The 19896-nt window shown below is 44.4% G+C and overlaps 1 protein-coding gene across 1 annotated transcript in view; it reads left to right on the top strand.

Moving 5' to 3' along the window:
• ssbp1 (single-stranded DNA binding protein 1) overlaps positions 1 to 19896 on the top strand; it is a 42066-nt gene that overhangs the window by 15088 nt on the left and 7082 nt on the right. Inside the window, exons 2-6 of the mRNA XM_043703894.1 lie at positions 867 to 970; positions 5952 to 5996; positions 6990 to 7050; positions 11322 to 11462; positions 18405 to 18492. Coding sequence (XP_043559829.1) covers positions 5970 to 5996; positions 6990 to 7050; positions 11322 to 11462; positions 18405 to 18492 — 317 coding nt within the window. The 5' untranslated portion in view covers positions 867 to 970; positions 5952 to 5969. The remainder of the gene's footprint in view (positions 1 to 866; positions 971 to 5951; positions 5997 to 6989; positions 7051 to 11321; positions 11463 to 18404; positions 18493 to 19896) is intronic.

The raw sequence follows: 19896 nt of genomic DNA, 5'->3' as shown, positions 1-19896 counted from the left end.
AGAGGTTGAGTAGGTTAGGTTTATTTTCACTAGAAAAATGGAGATTGAGGGGGGACCTGATTGAGGTTTACAAAATCATGAAGGGTATAGACAGGGTGGATAGAGACAAGCTTTTTCCCAGGGTGAAGGATTCAGTAACGAGAGGCCATGCTTTCCAGGTGAGAGGTGGAAAGTTTAAGGGGGATACATACGGCAAGTACTTCACGCAGAGGGTGGTGGGCGTCTGGAATGCGTTGCCAGCAGAGGTGGTATAGGCAGGCATGGTAGATTCATTTAAGATGCGTCTGGACAGATGCATGAGTAGGTGGGGAGCACAGGGATACAAATGCTTAGGAATTGACGGTCAGGTTTAGACAGTACATTTGGATCGGCTCAGACTTGGAGGGCCAAAGGGCCTGTTCCTGGGCTGTAAATTTTCTTTCTTTGTTCTTTGGTTGAATTTGAATTGTTGTGTAAACAGCGCCAGAGACCCGGGTTCAATTCCCGCCTCAGGCGACTGACTGTGTGGAGTTTGCACGTTCTCCCCGTGTCTGCGTGGGTTTCCTCCGGGTGCTCCGGTTTCCTCCCACAGTCCAAAGATGTGCAGGTCAGGTGAATTGGCCATGCTAAATTGCCCGTAGTGTTAGGTAAGGGGTAAATGTAGCGGTAGGGGTATGGGTGGGTTGCGCTTCGGCGGGTCGGTGTGGACTTGTTGGGCTGAAGGGCCTGTTTCCACATTGTAATGTAATGTAATGTAATCTAAAAAAAAACTCGGTATCTGAGTTACAGCTCAAATATTACATCTTCAAATTATCCAGTACACTTTGTGCCTGCAGTCAGCCACATGACAGACTTGCCAGCTTTTCAACTTTAACTCTATCTTAAAGGTACAGTACACACCATCAACTCCACAACACTAAGCCTGCAATCCCAGGAGCAGGTGCAAGATCCATGCTGCTCCCCTGCAAGAGTATTTCTGGAGATCTAAAAGGTAAGAGAGATTGGACTACTGGAAAATGAGGCTGGAGAAGTATGGGGAACAAAACAATGGTGGAACTGAATAAGTACTGTGCATCAGGTTTCGCAGTGGAAGACACCAGCAGCACACCAGAACTTCAAAAGAGTGAGTGTAGTAGCCATCACAGAGGAGAAGGTGCTGGGGAAGCTGAAAGATCTGAAAGTGGATAAATCACTTGGAGCGGAAGGACTATGCCCCAGGGTTCTGAAGGAGATATCTAAGGAGATTACAGAGGCAATGATGGTGATCTCTCAGGGATAACTGGAGTCAGGAAGGGTCCCAGAGCTCTGAAAAATGGCTTATGTCAAAGCTTGTTTGGGAAGGATGGGCGGTAGAAGACAGAACTGTAGGCCGAATAGCCCGATCTTGATCATTGGTAAGATTTTAGAGTCCCTTATTAAGGATGAGATTGAAGAGTACTTGAAAGTGAATGATAAAATAAGGCTTTCATCAAGGGAAGATCATACCTGATAAATCCATTAGAATTATTTGAGGTGGTAATGAATAATGAATAAGGAAAGCCAGTGGACATGATCTTTTTGGATTTCCAAACGGCCTTTGACAAATGCTGAACAGGAGGATGCTAAATAAGAGAAGAGATCATGGTATTAGGGGCAATGTACTGGATAGAGGATTGGCTGACTGGTAGAAGAGTAGGAATAAATGGGTTTTTTGAGGATGGCAGCTGGTGACTAGTGGGATTCTGTAGGGGTCCATGTTGGGACCACAACAATTCACATTGTCCATTAATGATCGAGATGAAGGAACTGAGGGCAATGTTGCTAAATTTGAGAGGGTGATGTACTATCATTGAGTGTGAGAGACTGATGTAACTAACTCAATGAGTGTCATAGACTAACTTTCTGTCACTGTAACACAGTGAGCATCAGTGATTGATGTATAGTGTGAGAGATTGATATAGATTAGATTGTGGAAACAGGCCCTTCGGCCCAACAAGTCCATACCGACCCACCGAAGTGCAACCCACCCAGACCTATTCCCCTACATTACGGGCAGTTTAGCATGGCCAATTCACCTAACCTGCACATTTTTTGGACTTTTGGAGGAAACCGGAGCACCGGGAGGAAACCCACGCAGACACGGGGAGAATATGCAAACTCTACACAGACAGTCGCCTGAGGTGGGAATTGAACCTGAATCTCTGGTGCTGTGAGGCAGCAGTGCTAACCACTGTGCCACCATGCCACCCATACTATAACTGTAAAACACAGTGAGTATTACAGATTCCCCAAAGCCTGTCCGCCATCTAGCAGTGACAGCAGTGTGTTCTATCTATAAGACACACTACAGAAATTCACCAAAGATCCTTAGACAACGCCTTCCAAATTCACAACCTCTTCCATCTAGAAGGACAAGGGCAGCAGATACATGGGAATACCACCAAGTTCCCCTCCAACACGCTCACTTTGCTGACCTGGAAATATATCGCCCATGCCTTTGCTGTCGCTGAGTCAAATTCCTGGAATTACTTCCTTAGGGACATTGTAGGTCAACCTCCATGAAGGACTGCAACTCCAGAAGGCACCCACCACTGCCTCGTCAAAAACAATGGGGGACAAGCTGCTCCAGCCAGTGATGCCTAAGTCCCATGAGTGAGTAGTAAAATTCCTCAATACGCGCTATGTAATCTTTTCCAATCTCATTAATAACCCCCATACAACCACCTCCATCCCCACATAGTCCTGTACGACCAGCTCTGTTCACCTCCCTCTGCTCCTGTACAACCAAATTGTTTTGCTTGGAGCAAAGGAAATTGAGGGGAAAGTCATTGGAAGTTCCTGAGATAATGACAGGTTTAGATAAGGTAACAATAAGAAATGGTAGTGATGCATCTGTGGATTGTACAGGAATTTGTCAACACAGAATGTAAAGTCTGAAATGCTGTGAGAATCTACAGTGAGTGGCAACAGCTACAGTGAGTGGCAATGTCCTGGAATTTTTGCCTGGCAGCAGAATGGAGGAAAAGAAACATTAATAATTTGAAAGGGAATTTGAATAGGGTCTTTGGTGAACTTAAGTCGCATAGTTGCAGTGGTTGACTGGAGGAGTGGAACTATATTGCTGTACAGGGATTGCTCAAGTTCTGAAGGCTTACAAGAGCCAAAACATTAACTCTGCTTTCCCACTCCAGATGCTGCCAGGTTTGCTGAGTTTCTTCAGCAGTTTCTGGTTTTGTTACTCTACAGAGAGCCAGTATGCAAGTGATAGACTTAATAAGGCCATAAGACATAGAAGCAGAAATTAGGCCATTCAGCCCATCGGGTCTACTTCGCCATTCAATCATTGCTGATAAATTTCTTAACCCCATTCACCCACTTCCTCTCCGTAACCCTCGATCCCCTTGACAATCAAGAACCTATCTATCTCAGTCTTAAATATACTCAATGATCTGGCCTTCATAGCCTTCTACGGCAGTGAATTCCATAGATTCACAATTGTAGGCTGAAGACGTTTCTCCTTATCTCTATTCTAAAAGGTCTTCCCTTTACTCCGAGGCTGTGCCCTCGAGTCCCAGTCTCTCCTCCCAATGGAAACATCTTCCCAATATCTACTCTGTCCAGGCCACTCAGTATTTTGTAAGTTTCAATTAGATCCCCCCTTATCCTTCTAAACTCGAACGAATATAGATTCAAAGTCCTCAAACGTGCCTCATATGTTAAGCTTTTCATTCCTGGGACCATTCTTGTGAACCTACTCTGAACATGTTCCAGGGCCAGTACACCCTTCCTATACGGTCCAAAATTGCAATCAGTACTCCAAATGTGGCCTGACCAAAGCCTTCTCGAGCCTCAGAAGGACATCCCTGCTTTTATATTCAAGTCCTCTCAAAATAAATGCCAACATTGCATTTGCCTTCCGAATAACTGACTGAACTGGAACTCTCAAGTCTCTTTGCATTTCACACTTCTGAAACTTTACCCCATTTAGAAAACAGTTCATGCTTCTATTCTTCTTACCAAAGTGCATGACCTCACACTTTCCCACATTGCACTGCATCTGCCACTTCTTTGCCCATTCTCCTAACCTGTCCAAATATTTCTGCAGCCTCCCTGCCTCCTCAATACTACCTGTCCTTCTACCTATCTTTCTATTGTTTGCAAGTTTGGTCAGAATGCCCTCAATTCCTTTAACTTGATCATTAATGTATAGAGTGAAAAGTTGCCCCAACACTGACCTGTGTGGAACACTACTTGTCACTGGCTGTCATGCTAAGAAAGACCCTCTTATTCCCACTCTGCTTTCTGCCAGACAGCCATTCTTCTATCCATGGTAACACCTTGCCTCTAACAGCATGAGCTCTTACCTTACTCAACAGCCTCCTGTAACATCTTATCAAAGGCCTTCATAATTACCTCCTCAGCACCATGAATGACTGTATCAGTGTGTTGTAAAGTTGAAATACATTGAGAATGTTTGTGTCTTAGCCAGACACGAGGTGTGTCCTCAGATTGACCTGAGCTGAGACTTTCCCTAACCTTGTATGTAGGCTGCCTTTTTAAAAATGATCAGCAGTCCAGTTTTATGTTTAAACCAGGAGCAAGTTTAGCATATTCACAACTATTCTGGAAGATATTTAATCCAAAAGTGAGAAACCTATTTGCTAAAATACAAATGCACAGGTTTAAAACAAATTATAAAGATAAAAGTGAGATCAGTCTCCACTATACTTGCAAACCTGGTTTGCTTGCAGATTCACTTTCTAGACTGAAAGGTTCAAAAACTTGGAGGCTGCTTTGTTTCACTTTTGCGGGTCAGCAGACTGTTGTTCTTTGTACAAAAACAGAAAATGCTGGAGAATCTCAGTAGGCCTGGCAGCATCTCTATTGAGAAAACAGAGCTAGAAAACGCTCACCAGAGTCAAAATGTTAACTCTTGTTTTCTGCCCTCAGGTGGTGCCAGACCAGCAGATCTCCAGCATGTGTAGTTCTTTGTTTAATTTTTTTTTGTTGATTTTGTTCTGGAAGCCTCTCTGTGTCTCCCTTTGGTGTTTCAAAATCTGTCTCCCATATGCTCATGGTATTCAGATGATTCTCCTCAAAATGGCTGTTTTTCCGGCCACCTTTATCACAATAAACCAACATTGTTACATTCATTTTGAATCATTGCAGCACAAAGGTAAGAGAGTTCAAAGAACTGAAATGTATCATAGAATTCCTACAGTGTGGAAAGAGGCCATTCAGTCCATCGAGTCTGCACTAACGCTCCAATGAGTGTCCCACCCAGACCCAGCCCCCACCCTATTGCTGTAATCCCACATTTACCATGGAGAACCCACGTACCCTGGACATCCCTGGGGCAATTTATATGCCAATCTTCCTAAAGTATTCTTTAAACTGTGGGAGGAAATCAGAACACCCAGCGGGATCCCATGCAGATGCTGGGAGAGCAGTCACCCGAGGCTGGAATCAAACCCAAGTCCCTAGCACTGAGACAGTAGTGCTAACCACTGAGCCACAATGCCACCCTAAGTCGAAACACAAGCTAGTGCAAACATCCAACCAGTCAGTTGCAGTGGAATTCCCTCATGCTGCCCCTCCTATCTTCTGTTCAATGCTGCTGCAGGTTTTGTTGTTTCACACTTATGAGAGATCAGTGGTAGTCTTGGAAGTCTTGAATTATTCAATAACTTTGTGATTGATTCTTAAGATAGTTTGAGTGGCTGAAATTGAATCCATAAGAGAAGGTACGCTGCTTTAATGAGGCAATGTAAGGCTCCCTTTGTCCATTTAAAGACAGATTAGCTTTCTTTACAAAACATGTATATTATAACTACACCATCATCCTTGTTCATGATGTTCAAGATGAATCTGGTTTAATTAGAGCATGTATTTAATTAGAGGTTTTATTTGAGCATTTTACATGGTGGAAATGTCTTTGTAATTCATTTATACCATTGTGTCTTAACAATGTGCCTTCTTTAAAACTTCTTCAGGAACAAGCAGCGCACCAGATGATGCTAAGAGGATCTATCTTCAAAGTGAGTTCACCATTTAATTAATTATTCATTATGACTTCTTTGGGTTTGATTGTGCCAGATAGTTTGGATCAAAGTCTGTCTTCTGATTGTTTATTTGTGTCTTGGCACAGTGGACAGATTGTATTGATCAGTCCATCAGCTGAGGTAACAGTGAGACTTACTGAAGGCAGTTTATTGGGCGTGAAGTATATTGACTTTCATAAGGTGCTCAGTAAAGTGCCACATCATAAACTTGCTAGAATAATTGAAGCCTGTGCAATAACAAGGGATTGGTCCAAGCCACTAAAATGAGAGAAATATGAAGGCTGCGGGAAAGGGCAGGTGATTGGGAGTAACTGAGTTGATCTTGCAGGTGGACAGCACGGATGGAGTGAATGGCCACTTGCTGTGTTATAACCATTCTTAGACGGTTGGTTACCAGCCTGTCAGTCAGGCATTTCAGACCTTGATATCGGATTACATTATGAAATGGTGTTCCTCCTCACTGGGAATCAAGTCCCACTATTCCCAGAGTTTTCATAAAAATTATGATTTCATCAAACTGTACAAAATGTCCCCAGTTTAGTTGTCAATTTAAACAAAGTCCCTCTGATTGAACAAAGCAGCCATATAAGCAACACTTAGGATGAATTTCAGTAATTTGCTTTTAAAAATGCAGCAATCCCATCACACTGCTTGGTTTCCATACTTCAGTCCACAATCAAAAATACAGAAAAGTAAAAAGATATGATACTTACCACCATTCAGTGAGACTAGTCTGACTGTTCTCCTGGCTCCGGACATGTTAGTCTGAGTGTATTTTATACTGCTCTGTTAGACTGCCTGTTCAGGATTAGTCTGGTTGGACCACCTGTTCGGGATCAGACTGGTTGGTCTGACTGCCTGTTCAGCATTATACTTGTCGGTCTGATTGCAGGTTCATGACTGGATCTCGACTGTTATGGTTATGTTGATTATGACTGGTTATGACTGGTTATGTTGATATTCCTTCAGGTAATCCATCAGCAAGTGAGACATCGAGTCACTGATGCCTCTTCTCTTATATTGGAGAGATGTGAGTACACTGATTTTCTTTACTCAATATTTAATTTGCATTCAGACCTGCTTCCACTACCCTCTCCCTCCCTCCATTTCCCCCAACTACCCGTCTCTCCACCCTCTCTCCTACCCCTCTATAGTTCCACCATCTCTGCTAGGTGATATAGAATGTGCATACCATTGAAGTGGAGGTGCTGGTATTGGACTGGGGTGGATAAAGTTAAAAATCACTCAACACTAGGTTATAGTGCAACCAGGGTTATTTGAAAGTACAAGCTTTCAGAGTGCTGCTTCCCCGTCAGATAGCTAGTGTGGCAGGATCTTGGGACCAGAATTTATAAGTAATAGATCAACTGATGCAATGTTTTAGACAAACCAGGTAGCTGTTAAGTCTTTAATCACTTAGAATGGGGATGCAGGTTTCGATGGATTCATATGTAAATCCCAGAATTTCTTTCAAGTCACTGCCCCAAGATAACTTTAAGTTCTATCAGTGGTGACGTCTCAGTTCAGACAATGCATTAAAGATGTGAGGTTAGAGTCTGCCTATATCCCAACCTGGAGTCAGACTGGTTTTATTTCCAAAGTAGGAATTCATAAAATCTCACACAGACTGATTGATTGCCTACAGATTGTGTGCTTTTTGAACAAAATAGAATTTATCTGCAAATACAAATTCACCCCATAGACTTTTATATATGTGTGTGTGTGTGTATGAGAGAGAGAGAGAGGGGGGGTCTCTGCGAGAGTGTGGGTGTGTAAGTGTGTGTAGTGCAGTAGAGTCACTTATAGTGTGATATGAACCCAAGATCCCGGTTGAGGCCATCCTCATGGGTACTGTACTTGGCTATCAGCCTCTGATGGCAACCCTGCGTTGTTGCATATCCCAAAGTCCACCTTGGAGGACAGTCACCTGAAGATCCAAGGCCAAATGTCCTTGACCACTATTTTGTTCGAAACACACACAGTCGGGAGACAATCAGTCAACGTGGCATTTATAAATTCCTACTTTGGAAATAAAACCAGCCTGATTCCAGGTTAGGATACAGACAGACTCTAACCTCACACCTTTAATACATTGACTAAGCTGAGATATCACCTTCTTTACCCACTGTTAGAACCTTAAGTTATCTTGGAGCTGTGACTTGAAAGAAATTCTGGGATTTACATATGAATCCATCGAAACCTGCATCCCCATTCTAAGTGATTAAAGACTTAACAGCTGTCTAGTAAGATGCTTTTGACTGTATGCCAGTCAAATAGTTGAACAAACTGCATTTGGACAAATTTCTACCCACCTTTTTAAAAGTTGTTCATGGGATGTAAGTGTTGCTGGCTAGACCAGCATTTATTGTACATCCTTAATTGCCTAGACAGAAATTAAGTGTCAACCCAACTGCTGTGGATCTTGCATCATGTAGACTGGACTTGGTAAAGATGGCACATTTACTTTCCTAAAGGATGTTCGTGAACCAGATGTTTTTATGACAATTGACACTTGTTACATGTTGCTGTTTTGTCAGCTCTATTCCAGATTTCTGTTTAATTCAAATTTCACTATCTGTCATTGTGAGTCTAATGACAGTACCACTATGCTACCACCGACCCATCTGTTATTTCTCACTTAATAATTCCCAATATCTGTATATGAAATGGAATTCAATTTTGTAACATTGTGCATTTATGGTGTCTTTAAAGTAAAGCTTACTGCAAATCCTCTTGCAAGGATGCCTACCTTGAAGTTCTCCTCCACTCTCCACAAGAATCTCAGTGAGTCTCTACTCTTTGCCACCTTCCCCCACCCTCCTCTCTGACCTATACCTTCATCTCCACCCCCTTTCACCTATTGTACTCTTTGCTACTTTCTCCCCACCCTCATCCCCCATTTATCTCTCCACCCTAGGGGCTCCCTGCCTCCATTCCTGATGGAGGGCTTTTGCCTGAAACGTCGATTTTCCTGCTTCTCGGGTGCTGCCTGACCTGCTGTGCTTTTCCAGCACCACTCTAATCTAGACAGTCTAGGTTTATTTAATACATGGCATCAGTTGTATGACACTTTGATCTTTTACTTACAAATTCTGTATCCTATGTACCTGTCGCACTAGCTACCGGACGGAGGAACAGCACTTCAAAAGTTTGTATTTTCAAATAACCCTGTTGCACTATAATCTGGTGTTGTATGATTTCAACTCTTACCGTTGGAGTCCTGCTGTCTGCTTAGTACCCATCAGGACAAAATTGTAAGAATACCAAATCTTAAACAGGAGCAACTATTCCAATTGCTCATGAAATGGGTACAATTGATTGAAAAAATGCCTCTGATTGAGTTGTTGCCATGCACAAAGCCCAAGAAACTATAATCCCTATTAACATTTCACAAAAGCACAATGCTTGGGGTTGGCGGTGGGTGAGGATCCATTTCGCACTGCTTGAGTATATCCTCTTGCCCCACCTGTTCGATTTTATTCTCCAATCCGATGCTTTGTGAAGGTATTAGCATTGGCCCCAGCTATGCCTGCCTCTTTGTCAGCTACATCAAACAGTTCCTCTTCAGTGCATTCACAAGCACTGATGCCCAACACTTCTGCCGTTGCATCGATGACTGCATCGGTGTTGCATCCTGCACCCAGGCTGAACTACAGCAATTCATCGACTTTGTCAACAACTTCCACCCACCCTTAAATTAATGTGGTATATCTCGGACACCTCCCTTCCCTTTCTTGACCTCTTTGTTTCCATCTCCAGTGAATATACACAGACAGACATCTACTATAAATCCACAGACTCCCATAACTATTTGGACTACACCTCCTCCCACCTAGTATCCTGCAAGAACTCCATCCTATTTTCCCAATTCCTTTGTCTCTGTTGCATCTGCTTTGCCAAGGAGACATTCCACTCCAAAGCATCCCAGATGTCCACCTATTTTCGACAACGTGCTTTCTTCCCTCTGTCATCCAGACAGCCTCCACTGCACCGTCTCCATTCCCCGTACCACTGCTCTAAACCACCCCCCAAATGCAGTGAAGACAGGATTCTTCTTGTCCTCACCTTCCACTCCATCAGTCTCTGCATCCAACAGATCCTTTGTACTTTCATTCTCTGCACCCGTAAGCACTTCCACAAACTCCAACTAGACCACACGACCAAGAACATCTTCCCCTCCCCTTTCTGCCTTCCGCAAGCACTGTTTCCTTTGTCACTGCTTGGTTCATGCCACTCTCCCCGGCAACCCTCCCCATACCCCTGGCATCTTCCCCTGCCAACATAAAAAATGCAAAACCTGCCAGCACACCAGCCCTGTCACCTCCATTCAGGGTCGCAAACAGTTCTTCCAGGTGCGACAGAGGTTCATCTGCCAATCTACTTTACTGTATCTGGTGCTCCCAAACTGGTCTTCTCTACATCGGGGAGACAAAACATAAACTCGGCATGTTTCGCTGAGCATCTCAGCCAGGTCCACAGGGGCTGACCGAACCTTCCAGTTACTGCCCATTTCAATTCCCCTTCCCATTTCCTCTCAGACATGACATCCTCAGCCTCCTTGAGGAGAAAGTGAGGTCTGCAGATGCTGGAGATCAGAGATGGAAATGTGTTGCTGGAAAAGCGCAGCAGGTCAGGCAGCATCTAGGGAACAGGAGAATCGACGTTTCGGGCATTAGCCTGAAGAAGGCTTCAGGATTCCTGAAGAAGGGCTAATGCCCGAAACGTCGATTCTCCTGTTCCCTAGATGCTGCCTGACCTGCTGCGCTTTTCCAGCAACACATTTCCATCTCATCCTCAGCCTCCTCCATTGGCACAGTGAATGAGACCTCAAATTGGAGGAACAACACCTCATCTTCTGTCTGGGCAGTCTACAGCCCGTAGGACTAAACATTGAGTTCTCCAATTTCAAATAATCTCCCTTTCCATCCCTGACACCCTTCCCATCTCCTCCCCCTCCCTTCCACTCCTCTGACCGACCCTTCCTTCCAACCACCAAACGGATTAATTCCTTCCATCAACCAACCAGGTCGTACCTTCTACCTGTGTTTATCTGTCACTACCTCACCGTTCTGCCCCTCTCCCACCCTCTTTTTATCTGCAGGTCTCCTTACCCCCCCACCCCCAGATCTGATGAAGGGTTATACCTGAAACGTTAATTTCTCGATCTCCTAATGCTACCTGGCATGCTGTGTTCTTCCAACCTCCTGCTTGTCTACTTGTGAAGATATTACAACATGGTTTCTGATGCACACTGGGATTGCTTAGAGAGTGTTGGCATTCTGCATGTTTCTTTCTCTCCAGCCCTGAACCGGGTTCAGCTGCTTGGCCGAGTTGGGCAGGACCCTGTGATGCGACAGGTGGATGGCAAGAATCCTGTGACAATTTTCTCCTTGGCAACCAATGAAATGTGGCGGTCAGGGGACAGTGATACATTTGCATCAGGTAATGGTACTGGACAGCAAAGACTTAGCAATGCTGTCTGAATATATGCTGCTGAGAAGTTGTTTGAAGTTTTATTTATTCCTGTGCTGTGAGCGTCTCTAGCCCAGCATCATTGCAAATCACTAACTGCCCTTGAGAAGATGCTACAGTGAGTTTCACAATGTCCAACTTGTGAATCTCAGTGGCCAACCATTATAACATGTTATTTGACTGGATTTGTTAAAATATCAGAAAAATATTAACATCTTAGCACACGCTTTTCTCCACCGTGTTTCATGTCCCTTTTTCAAGTTACCCTCATCTTTCTTGATTAGTGATTTCCATTCTATGAACATGCTCATGTCAGTACTTTAGACTAGAATTACATTCTTGCATCAGTGATTGAATTCTGGTGCATTATTTTACAAAACAAGTATACATTCACGACATGTGGGCATTGTTGGTGTGATCTGCGTTTATTGCCCATTCCTAATTGCCCAGAGGGCAGTCAAGAGTCAATCGCATTGATGTCACATGTAGGCCAGACTGAGTTATGGTGGCAGTTTCTTTCCCTAATGGACATTAGTAAACCAGATCGATTTTTTTCCAACAATCAGCAATAGTTCCATGGTCATCGTTAGATCTTTAATTGCAGATTTTAATTGAATTAAATTCCACTACCTGTCATGACAGGATTTTAAACTGAGTTCCCAGGGTGGTGAAGAAGGCATATGGGATATTTACGTTCATTATCTGAAGACAGAAAAACTGCAGATACTGAAATCCAAGGTAGACAAGCAGGAGGCTGGAAGAACACAGTAAGCCACGCAGCATCAGGAGGTGGAGATGTTAACGTTTCAGGTGTAACCCTTCTTCAGTTAGGGTATAGAGTGTAGCGGTTTGGAGGTGTTGTCACAACTGTATAAAACATTGGTAAGACCACAGATGGAGCATTATATGCAGTTTGGGGTCACCACACTATTGGAAAGACATGATTACACTGAAGAAGGTACAGAGGAGTTATGAAAAGACAGTGGATAGGCTGGATTTGTTTTCCTTGGAGCAAAAAAGGCAGAGATGCGGATTGAGATATATAAAATTATGAGGCATAGACAGAGTTAGTTGTGAGAATCTCTTCCCCGTGTCTAAGACCAGAGTGCACGAATTTAAGGTAAGGAGTAAATGGTTTAGAGGAGATCTGAGGAAATAATCTTTTCACCTAGAGGTTGGTAAATATATGAAAGATGCTGCCTGAGAGGGTGGTGGAGGCAGATACTCTCGCAACATGTACGAAGCATCTGGGTGAATACTTAAAGTGCAGGCTCTGCACCAAGTGCAACTAAATGGGATTAGAGTTTTGTTGTTTATTGGTCGGCATAGATATGGTGAGCCGAGGTTTCCGTGTTGTTTAATGGAATTAAAAAAGCAATTGTCATTAATTGTCATTAAAATGGCAATTGCCATTAAAATACCACTTGGTTCACTAATGTCCATTAGGGAAGTATATCAAAGGAGTTGTAATCTAACGCATGCTACATATCTATGGCCCTTTGGGACAAATTGAGAGTTTCCAAAACATGAACCGCCTATAAAAATAGGAGGTGCTGGAGGTCTTAAAATATATAAAGGGTGATAAATCCCCAGGACTTGAATCATGTGCACCTTAGGTCATCATGTGAAGCTAGAGAAGAAATTACGGGACCACTGACAGTGACATTTATATCATTGACAGCCATGAGTGAGGTGCCTGAAGTCTGGAGGATGGCTAACGTTTTTTCATTATTTAAGAAATGCTGCAAAGAAAGCCAGGGAGCTACACACTGGTGAGCCTAGTATGTCAGTAATGTAAGGGTTCTTATAGATAAGGCTGATGTACTCAGGGCATGTTTAAGAACATGGGATTGGGAATTGATAGCTATTACAGAAACTTACATGAGAGATGGACAAGACTGGCAGCTCAATGTTCCAGATTTTAGAAGCCATAGCAATGATAAGAAAGGAGGCAAGAAAGGAAGGTGGGAGTGGCGATTTTGATTTAAGGACATTACTGTTGTAACTAGAGATATTTCTGAAAAATGGTCCAGTGAAAATACAAGAGGGGGAAAAAAGAAATAAGAAAGGAAAGATCGTCTTGATGGGATTGTACTGTAGGCCCCTCCTCATAGTCAGCAGGAAATTGAGAAACAAATGGGCAGCATGGGTGGCTCAAGGGTTGGCTCTGCTGTCTCACAACACCACAGACCTGGGTTCGATTCCCGCCTTGGGCCACTCTGCGTGGAGTTTCCACATTCTCCCCATGTCTGCGTGGGTTTCTAGCGGGTGCTCAGGTTTACTCTCCTGTCCAAACCTGTGCAGATCAGGTAAATTGGCCATACTAAATTGCCCATAGTGTTAGGTCCATTAGTCAGGAGTAAATATAGGGTAATAGGTAGCGGAATGGGTCTGGGTGGGTTACTCTTCGGGGGGTCGGTGTGGACTTGTTGGGACAAATAGCCTGTTTCTACACTGTAGGGAATTAATCTAATCACTCTATGTAAGCATAATAAGGTTGTAATAATGGGGGTTTTAATTTTCCACACATTGGCAACCTGGGGTAGATATCATCAAGCCCTGGCGACCTATCCACCTTCCTGATCATTAAGAGAACCAACATCTTTCTTTGTCTCAAAGTGCCCAAGATTATTAGCGTGCTGTACACCAATCTCCATATCCATCTGGGTGAATACCAATGCAAAGTACTCATTTAGGATCTCCCACATCCTCTGCCTCAAAGCACAAGTTTCCTCCTTTACCATTGAGTGGTCCTACCTTCTCCTTAGTTATCCTCTTGCTTTTAATCTTTGTATAGAATACCTTGTGATTCTCTTTAACCTACTTGCCAAAGTCAGTTCATGGCCCCTTCTTGCTCTCTAATTCCCTGTCTGAATTCTTTCCTGCTTTCCTTGTATCCCTATCCGATTTTAGCTTCCGAAACCTTATGTACGCTTCTTTTTCCATTTTGACTAAAATCACAACCTCCTTTGTTATCCAAGGGTCCCTTACCTTGCCATTCTTGTCTTTTCTCCTTACTGCAACATGCTGATCCTGAACATTGACCAGTAGGTCAGGGAACCTGAGTTCAAATCCTTCGTGGCAGAAATTTCGTGTGAATGGAATTCAATTTTTGAAAGTCTGGATTTAGAAGTTAATGAATATGTTGTCGATTGTCAGGAAAATATCCATCTGGTTCACTAATATCCTGCAGAGAAGGAAATCTGCTCTCCTGATCTGCTCACCTGACTGATGTTTGGGGTTGAAAAATAAAATGCTGCCCTAGCCAGTGATGTCCTCATCCTGTGAATGAATAAAAGAAGTTTCTTAGTTTCTCACATTCTCACACCAACAACACAGGTAAAAAGGGGAGCACAGGACAAGATCCTACAAGCTGAGTTTATGGAGTTAGGAGTTAAACTGAAAAGTAGGACCTCAAAGGTAGTAATCATAGGATTACCAGTGCCACATGCTAGCCAGAGCAGGAATGGCAGGATAGCTAAGATAAATTTGTGGCTTGCAGGATTGTGCAAGAGGGAGGCATTAAACTTCCTGGAACAATGGAACCAGTTCTGGTGAAGGTGGGACCAGTACAAACCCGTCTGCACCGGGACAGGTGGGACCAGTACAAACCGGTCTGCACCGGGACAGGTGGGACCAGTACAAGCCGGTCTGCGCCTGGACAGGTGGCACCAGTACAAACGGGTCTGCGCCTGGACAGGTGGCACCAGTACAAATGAGTCTGTGCCTGGACTGGTGGCACCAGTACAAACTGGTCTGCGCCTGGACTGGTGGCACCAGTACAAACGAGTCTGCGCCTGGAATGGTGGCACCAGTACAAACGGGTCTGCGCCTGGACTGGTGGCACCAGTACAAACGAGTCTGCGCCTGGACTGGTGGCACCAGTACAAACGGGTCTGCGCCTGGACAGGTGGCACCAGTAGATTAGATTAGATTACAGTGTGGAAACAGGCCCTTCGGCCCAACAAGTCCACACCGACCCGCCGAAGCGCAACCCACCCATACCCCTACATTGACCCCTTACCTAACACTACGGGCAAACGTGCAAACTCCACACAGTCAGTCGCCTGAGGCGGGAATTGAACCCGGGTCTCAGGCGCTGTGAGGCAGCAGTGCTAACCACTGTGCCACCGTGCTGCCAGTACAAACGGGTCTGCGCCTGGACAGGTGGCACCAGTACACACTGGTCTGCGCCTGGACAGGTGGCACCAGTACACGCCGGTCTGCACCTGGACAGGTGGGACCAGTATAAACCCGTCTGCACCTGGACAGGTGGCACCAGTACAAGCCGGTCTGCGCCTGGACAGGTGGTACCAGTCCAAGCCGGTCTGCGCCTGGACAGGTGGCACCAGTACAAGCTGGTCTGCGCCTGGACAGGTGGCACCAGTACAAGCCGGTCTGCACCTGGACAGGTGGTACCAGTACAAGCTGGTCTGCGCCTGGACAGGTGGGACTAGTACAAGCCGGTCTGCGCCTGGACAGATGGGACCAGTATAAATCGGTCTGCACCCGGACAGGACTGGAACCGAAGTCCTCGGGGGAATGTTTGCCAGTGCTGTTGGGGAGGGTTTAAACCACTATGGCAGGGCGATGGGAACCAGTGCATGAAGTCAGAGGGAAGTGAAGTGAGGACTGATACAAAGGACAGTAAGGGGGGAAAAGTGAAAGTGGAAGGCAGAGAAACCAAAGACAAAAATAATAAAGGGCTACGTTTCACAATGATTCTAAATGTCAAAAATATCAGCATACAGGCTCTGTCTCTCAATGCAAGGAACATTTGTAATAAGATGGATGAATTAACTGCACAAACAGTTATTAATTGGGATCACGGAGACCTGTCTCCAGGGTGACCACGGATGGGAACTCAATGTCCGAGGGTTTCCCATTTTCAGGAAAGACAGACAGGAAAGTGAGGTGGGGTACTGTTGCTGATTAAGGAGGAGATTAACACAATAGTAAGGAAGGGCATTAGCCGGGACAATGGAGAATCTGTATGGAAGGAGCTGCAGAACACCAAAGGGAAAATGATGTTAATGGGAGTTGTGTACAAACCAGCAAAGAGTAGTTTTGAGGTTGGGGATGGCATCAAACAAGACTTAGAGATGTGTACTATAAGGCTTTAGCAGTTATGGGTGATTTCAATCTACATGTTGATTGGACTAACCAAACTTGTTGCAATGCAATGGAGGAGGATTTTGTGGAATGTATGAGGGTTGGCTTCCTCAACCAATATGTCAAGAAACCAACTGGAGAAAAGTCATCCTAGACTGGGTATTGTGTAACAAGAGAGGATAAATTTGCAATATTACAGTGCAAGATCTTTTGGGGAAGGGTGACCATAACATGGTAGAATTCTTCAGTAAGATATAGAGACTCAATTAAATCTGAGACTAGAGTCTTGAACTTAAAGAAAGCTAACTTTGGTGGTATGAGGCATGCATTGGCTGAGATAAACTGGTTTAAGGGATTGACGGTGGATAGGCAATGGCAGACATTTATAGAACACATGGATGAACTTCAACAATTGGACATGCCTGTCTGGCGTAAGAGTAAAACAGGGAAGGTGACCCAACCATGGCTAACAAGGGATATCAGTAAAGCCAAAGAGGAGGCATATAAATTGGCCAGAAGAAGCAGCTAACACAATGACTGGAAGAAATTAAAAATTCAGCAGAGGAAGACAAAGGGTTTAATTCAGAAAAGAGAAATAGAATATGAAAATAAGCTTGCAAGAAACGTAAAATCTGACTGCAAAAGCTTCGAAAGATATGTGAGGAGAAAAAGACTGGTGAAGACAAATGTGGGTCCCTTGCAGTTAGAATCAGATGAATCCATAATGGCCAACAAAGAGATGGCAGACCAGTTGAACAAATACTTTGTATCTATCTTGACTGAGGAAGTAACCTTCAGGAAATGCAAGGGGACAGAGGGTCAAGTATGAAGGAGGAGCTGAGGAAATCCTTATAAGTCAGGAAATGGTATTTGGGAGATTGATGGGATTAAAAACCAATAAGTTCCCAGAGCCCGATGCTTTGCATCTGAGAGTATTTCAAGAAGTGGCCGTAGAAATAGTTGGTGGTCATTTTCCAGCATTGTGTAGACTCTGGAAGAGTTCCAATGGACTGGAGGGTAGCTCAAAAAAAGGAGACAGAGAGAAAAATGACGAATTGTAGGCCAGTTAGCCTGACATCAATGGTGGCGTCAATCATTAAGGATATAATAGCTGAGCATTTAGAAAATGGTGACAAAATCGGTCCTAGTCAGTTAAAGGGAAATCAAGCTTGACAAATCGACTGGAATTTTTTGAGAATGTGGCCTGTAGAGTCTACAAGAGTGAATCTGTATATCTGGACTTTCAGTGGAGAAAATGCCTGTCAACAACTGCCTTCTTAACCCTTTCCTTTAAATCCATTGACTCCCCATATCTCTACCCCGCCTGTCCCAGCGCTCCATCTATTTCCTATCACCTCCTTTCCTTTGAACTAACCATTCTACACGAAGCCCGCTTGCAGAAGCGATTGACAAGAATGAGAAACTTTGGTTATGAGGATGGATTGAAAAGGAGAGCTGTTCTCTGAGGAGCAAAGAAGCATGAGCAAAGATTTGATGGAGCGAGTTGATCAGGGTAGATGGAAAGAAGTTCCTGCTCAGAAAAGGAACAAGAACGAGAGGGCATAGATTTTAAAAATGATATGTGATGAAGTAAGGGCGATGTGAGAGAATTTTTTTTCCCCAGATCTGCCTTAAAGGAACCAATTAGGCGGGTCTTTCACTGAGCGGGAACCTTCATGAGAATCGGCACGATTCTGAGACTTAAATTATGACCAGTTTGAGAATCAGCTCAGTATGACGATGTGTATCAGTCTGTACATTGAAGAACCGCGTACTAAAATTCTTAATGAATTATTGCAGGTGACATCAGTCAGAAGACAACGTGGCACCGAGTTTCTATATTCCGACCCGGTTTGAGGGACTTGGCTTATCAGTACGTGAAGAAAGGGTAGGTGCAGTCACATTACACTTGGTCATTTGGTCTCACTTCCCTGGTGAGCTGAGGTTGATTATCAGATGTTGGAAGGTGTATAGAGTCTGCTTGCCACTAAGCAATCACAGAACAATCATAGTGTAGAAGTAGGTTACTCGGCTTATTGTGTTTCTACTGGCTGTTTGCACGAGCTACTCCCCCAGTCCCAAGTCTTCCCTCTGGCCTTGCAGATTTTTTTCTTTTCAATGAGTTGCCCCATCAATTTTGAATGCATCTCTTGTGCACCACACTCTCAGTTCAGATCTGGAACACTCAGTAGAAAACCTCTTTCCTGGTGCTGCTGTCACTTCTTATGGGACGTGTGCCAGTGTTGGGAGCGCTGTCTCATTGATTAGTCAAGCAACGCCCTGCAATAGCCATGCTCACGGAATCATACCTCACACCTAATGCAGACAACACCATTACTATCCATTACCACTGGAAGGACAAAGCCAGCAAAGGCGGAGGAACAGAGATGTACAGCCAGGAGGAAGCTGCCATGGGAGTTCTCAACATTGACTTCACATTCCATGAAGTCTCATGGAATTGGGCCAAATACAAGAACGAAACCTCTTGATCTTACACCCAGCTGAAGAATCATTTTGAACAACACTTCGAGGGAACACTAAGGGAGGCAAGGGCACAAAATGTTCTCTGGTGGAGACCTTCAGAGTCCACCCAAGGCAGCAGCACTACTGACCAAGCCGCTCGAATTTGAAAGCACATGGCTACTAGACTACGGAGCTATTGAGGGAGCCAGCAGAAAAGAAAAGCATACCATGATTTAATGTAGAGTGCAGGTGGGCATATCAGGAGCAGAATCAAGCATACCTAAAATCTCAGGTGTCAAAACTGGCGAAGTTACAACACAGCTCAGCCAAACAATGAAAGCAACAGAAGTTAGGGATTCCCCAGTGAAGGTCAGACATCTCAGCTCCAGCACATCTCTGAAGGAATTTCTCAGGATAATGTCCTAGGGCCAACTATCTTCAGCTGCTTCATCAATGACCTTCACTCCATCATAAGGTTTAAAGTGGGATGTTCATCAATGATTGCATCATTCATGACTCCTCAGTTATGGAAGAAGTCCATATCCAAATGTGGAAAGACCTGGACGATATTTAGGTTTGCTGGAAAAGCGCAGCAGGTTAGGTAGCATCCAAGGAGCAGGAGAATCGACATTTCAGGCATGAGCCCTTCTTCAGGAATGAGGAGAGTGTGCCAAGCAGGTGACGATAAAAGGTAGGGAGGAGGGACTTGGCGGAGGGGCGTTGGAAATGCGATAGGTGGAAGGAGGTTAAGGTGAGGGTGATAGGCCGGAGTGGGGGTGGGGGCGGAGAGGTCAAGAAGAAGATTGCAGGTTAGGAAGATGGTGCTGAG

This window comes from Chiloscyllium plagiosum, chromosome 14, assembly GCF_004010195.1.
Source record: "Chiloscyllium plagiosum isolate BGI_BamShark_2017 chromosome 14, ASM401019v2, whole genome shotgun sequence".
Lineage (NCBI taxonomy): Eukaryota > Metazoa > Chordata > Chondrichthyes > Orectolobiformes > Hemiscylliidae > Chiloscyllium > Chiloscyllium plagiosum.
Note: the sequence above shows the minus strand (reverse complement) of the source record. Positions and strands in the feature narration are given on the sequence as shown.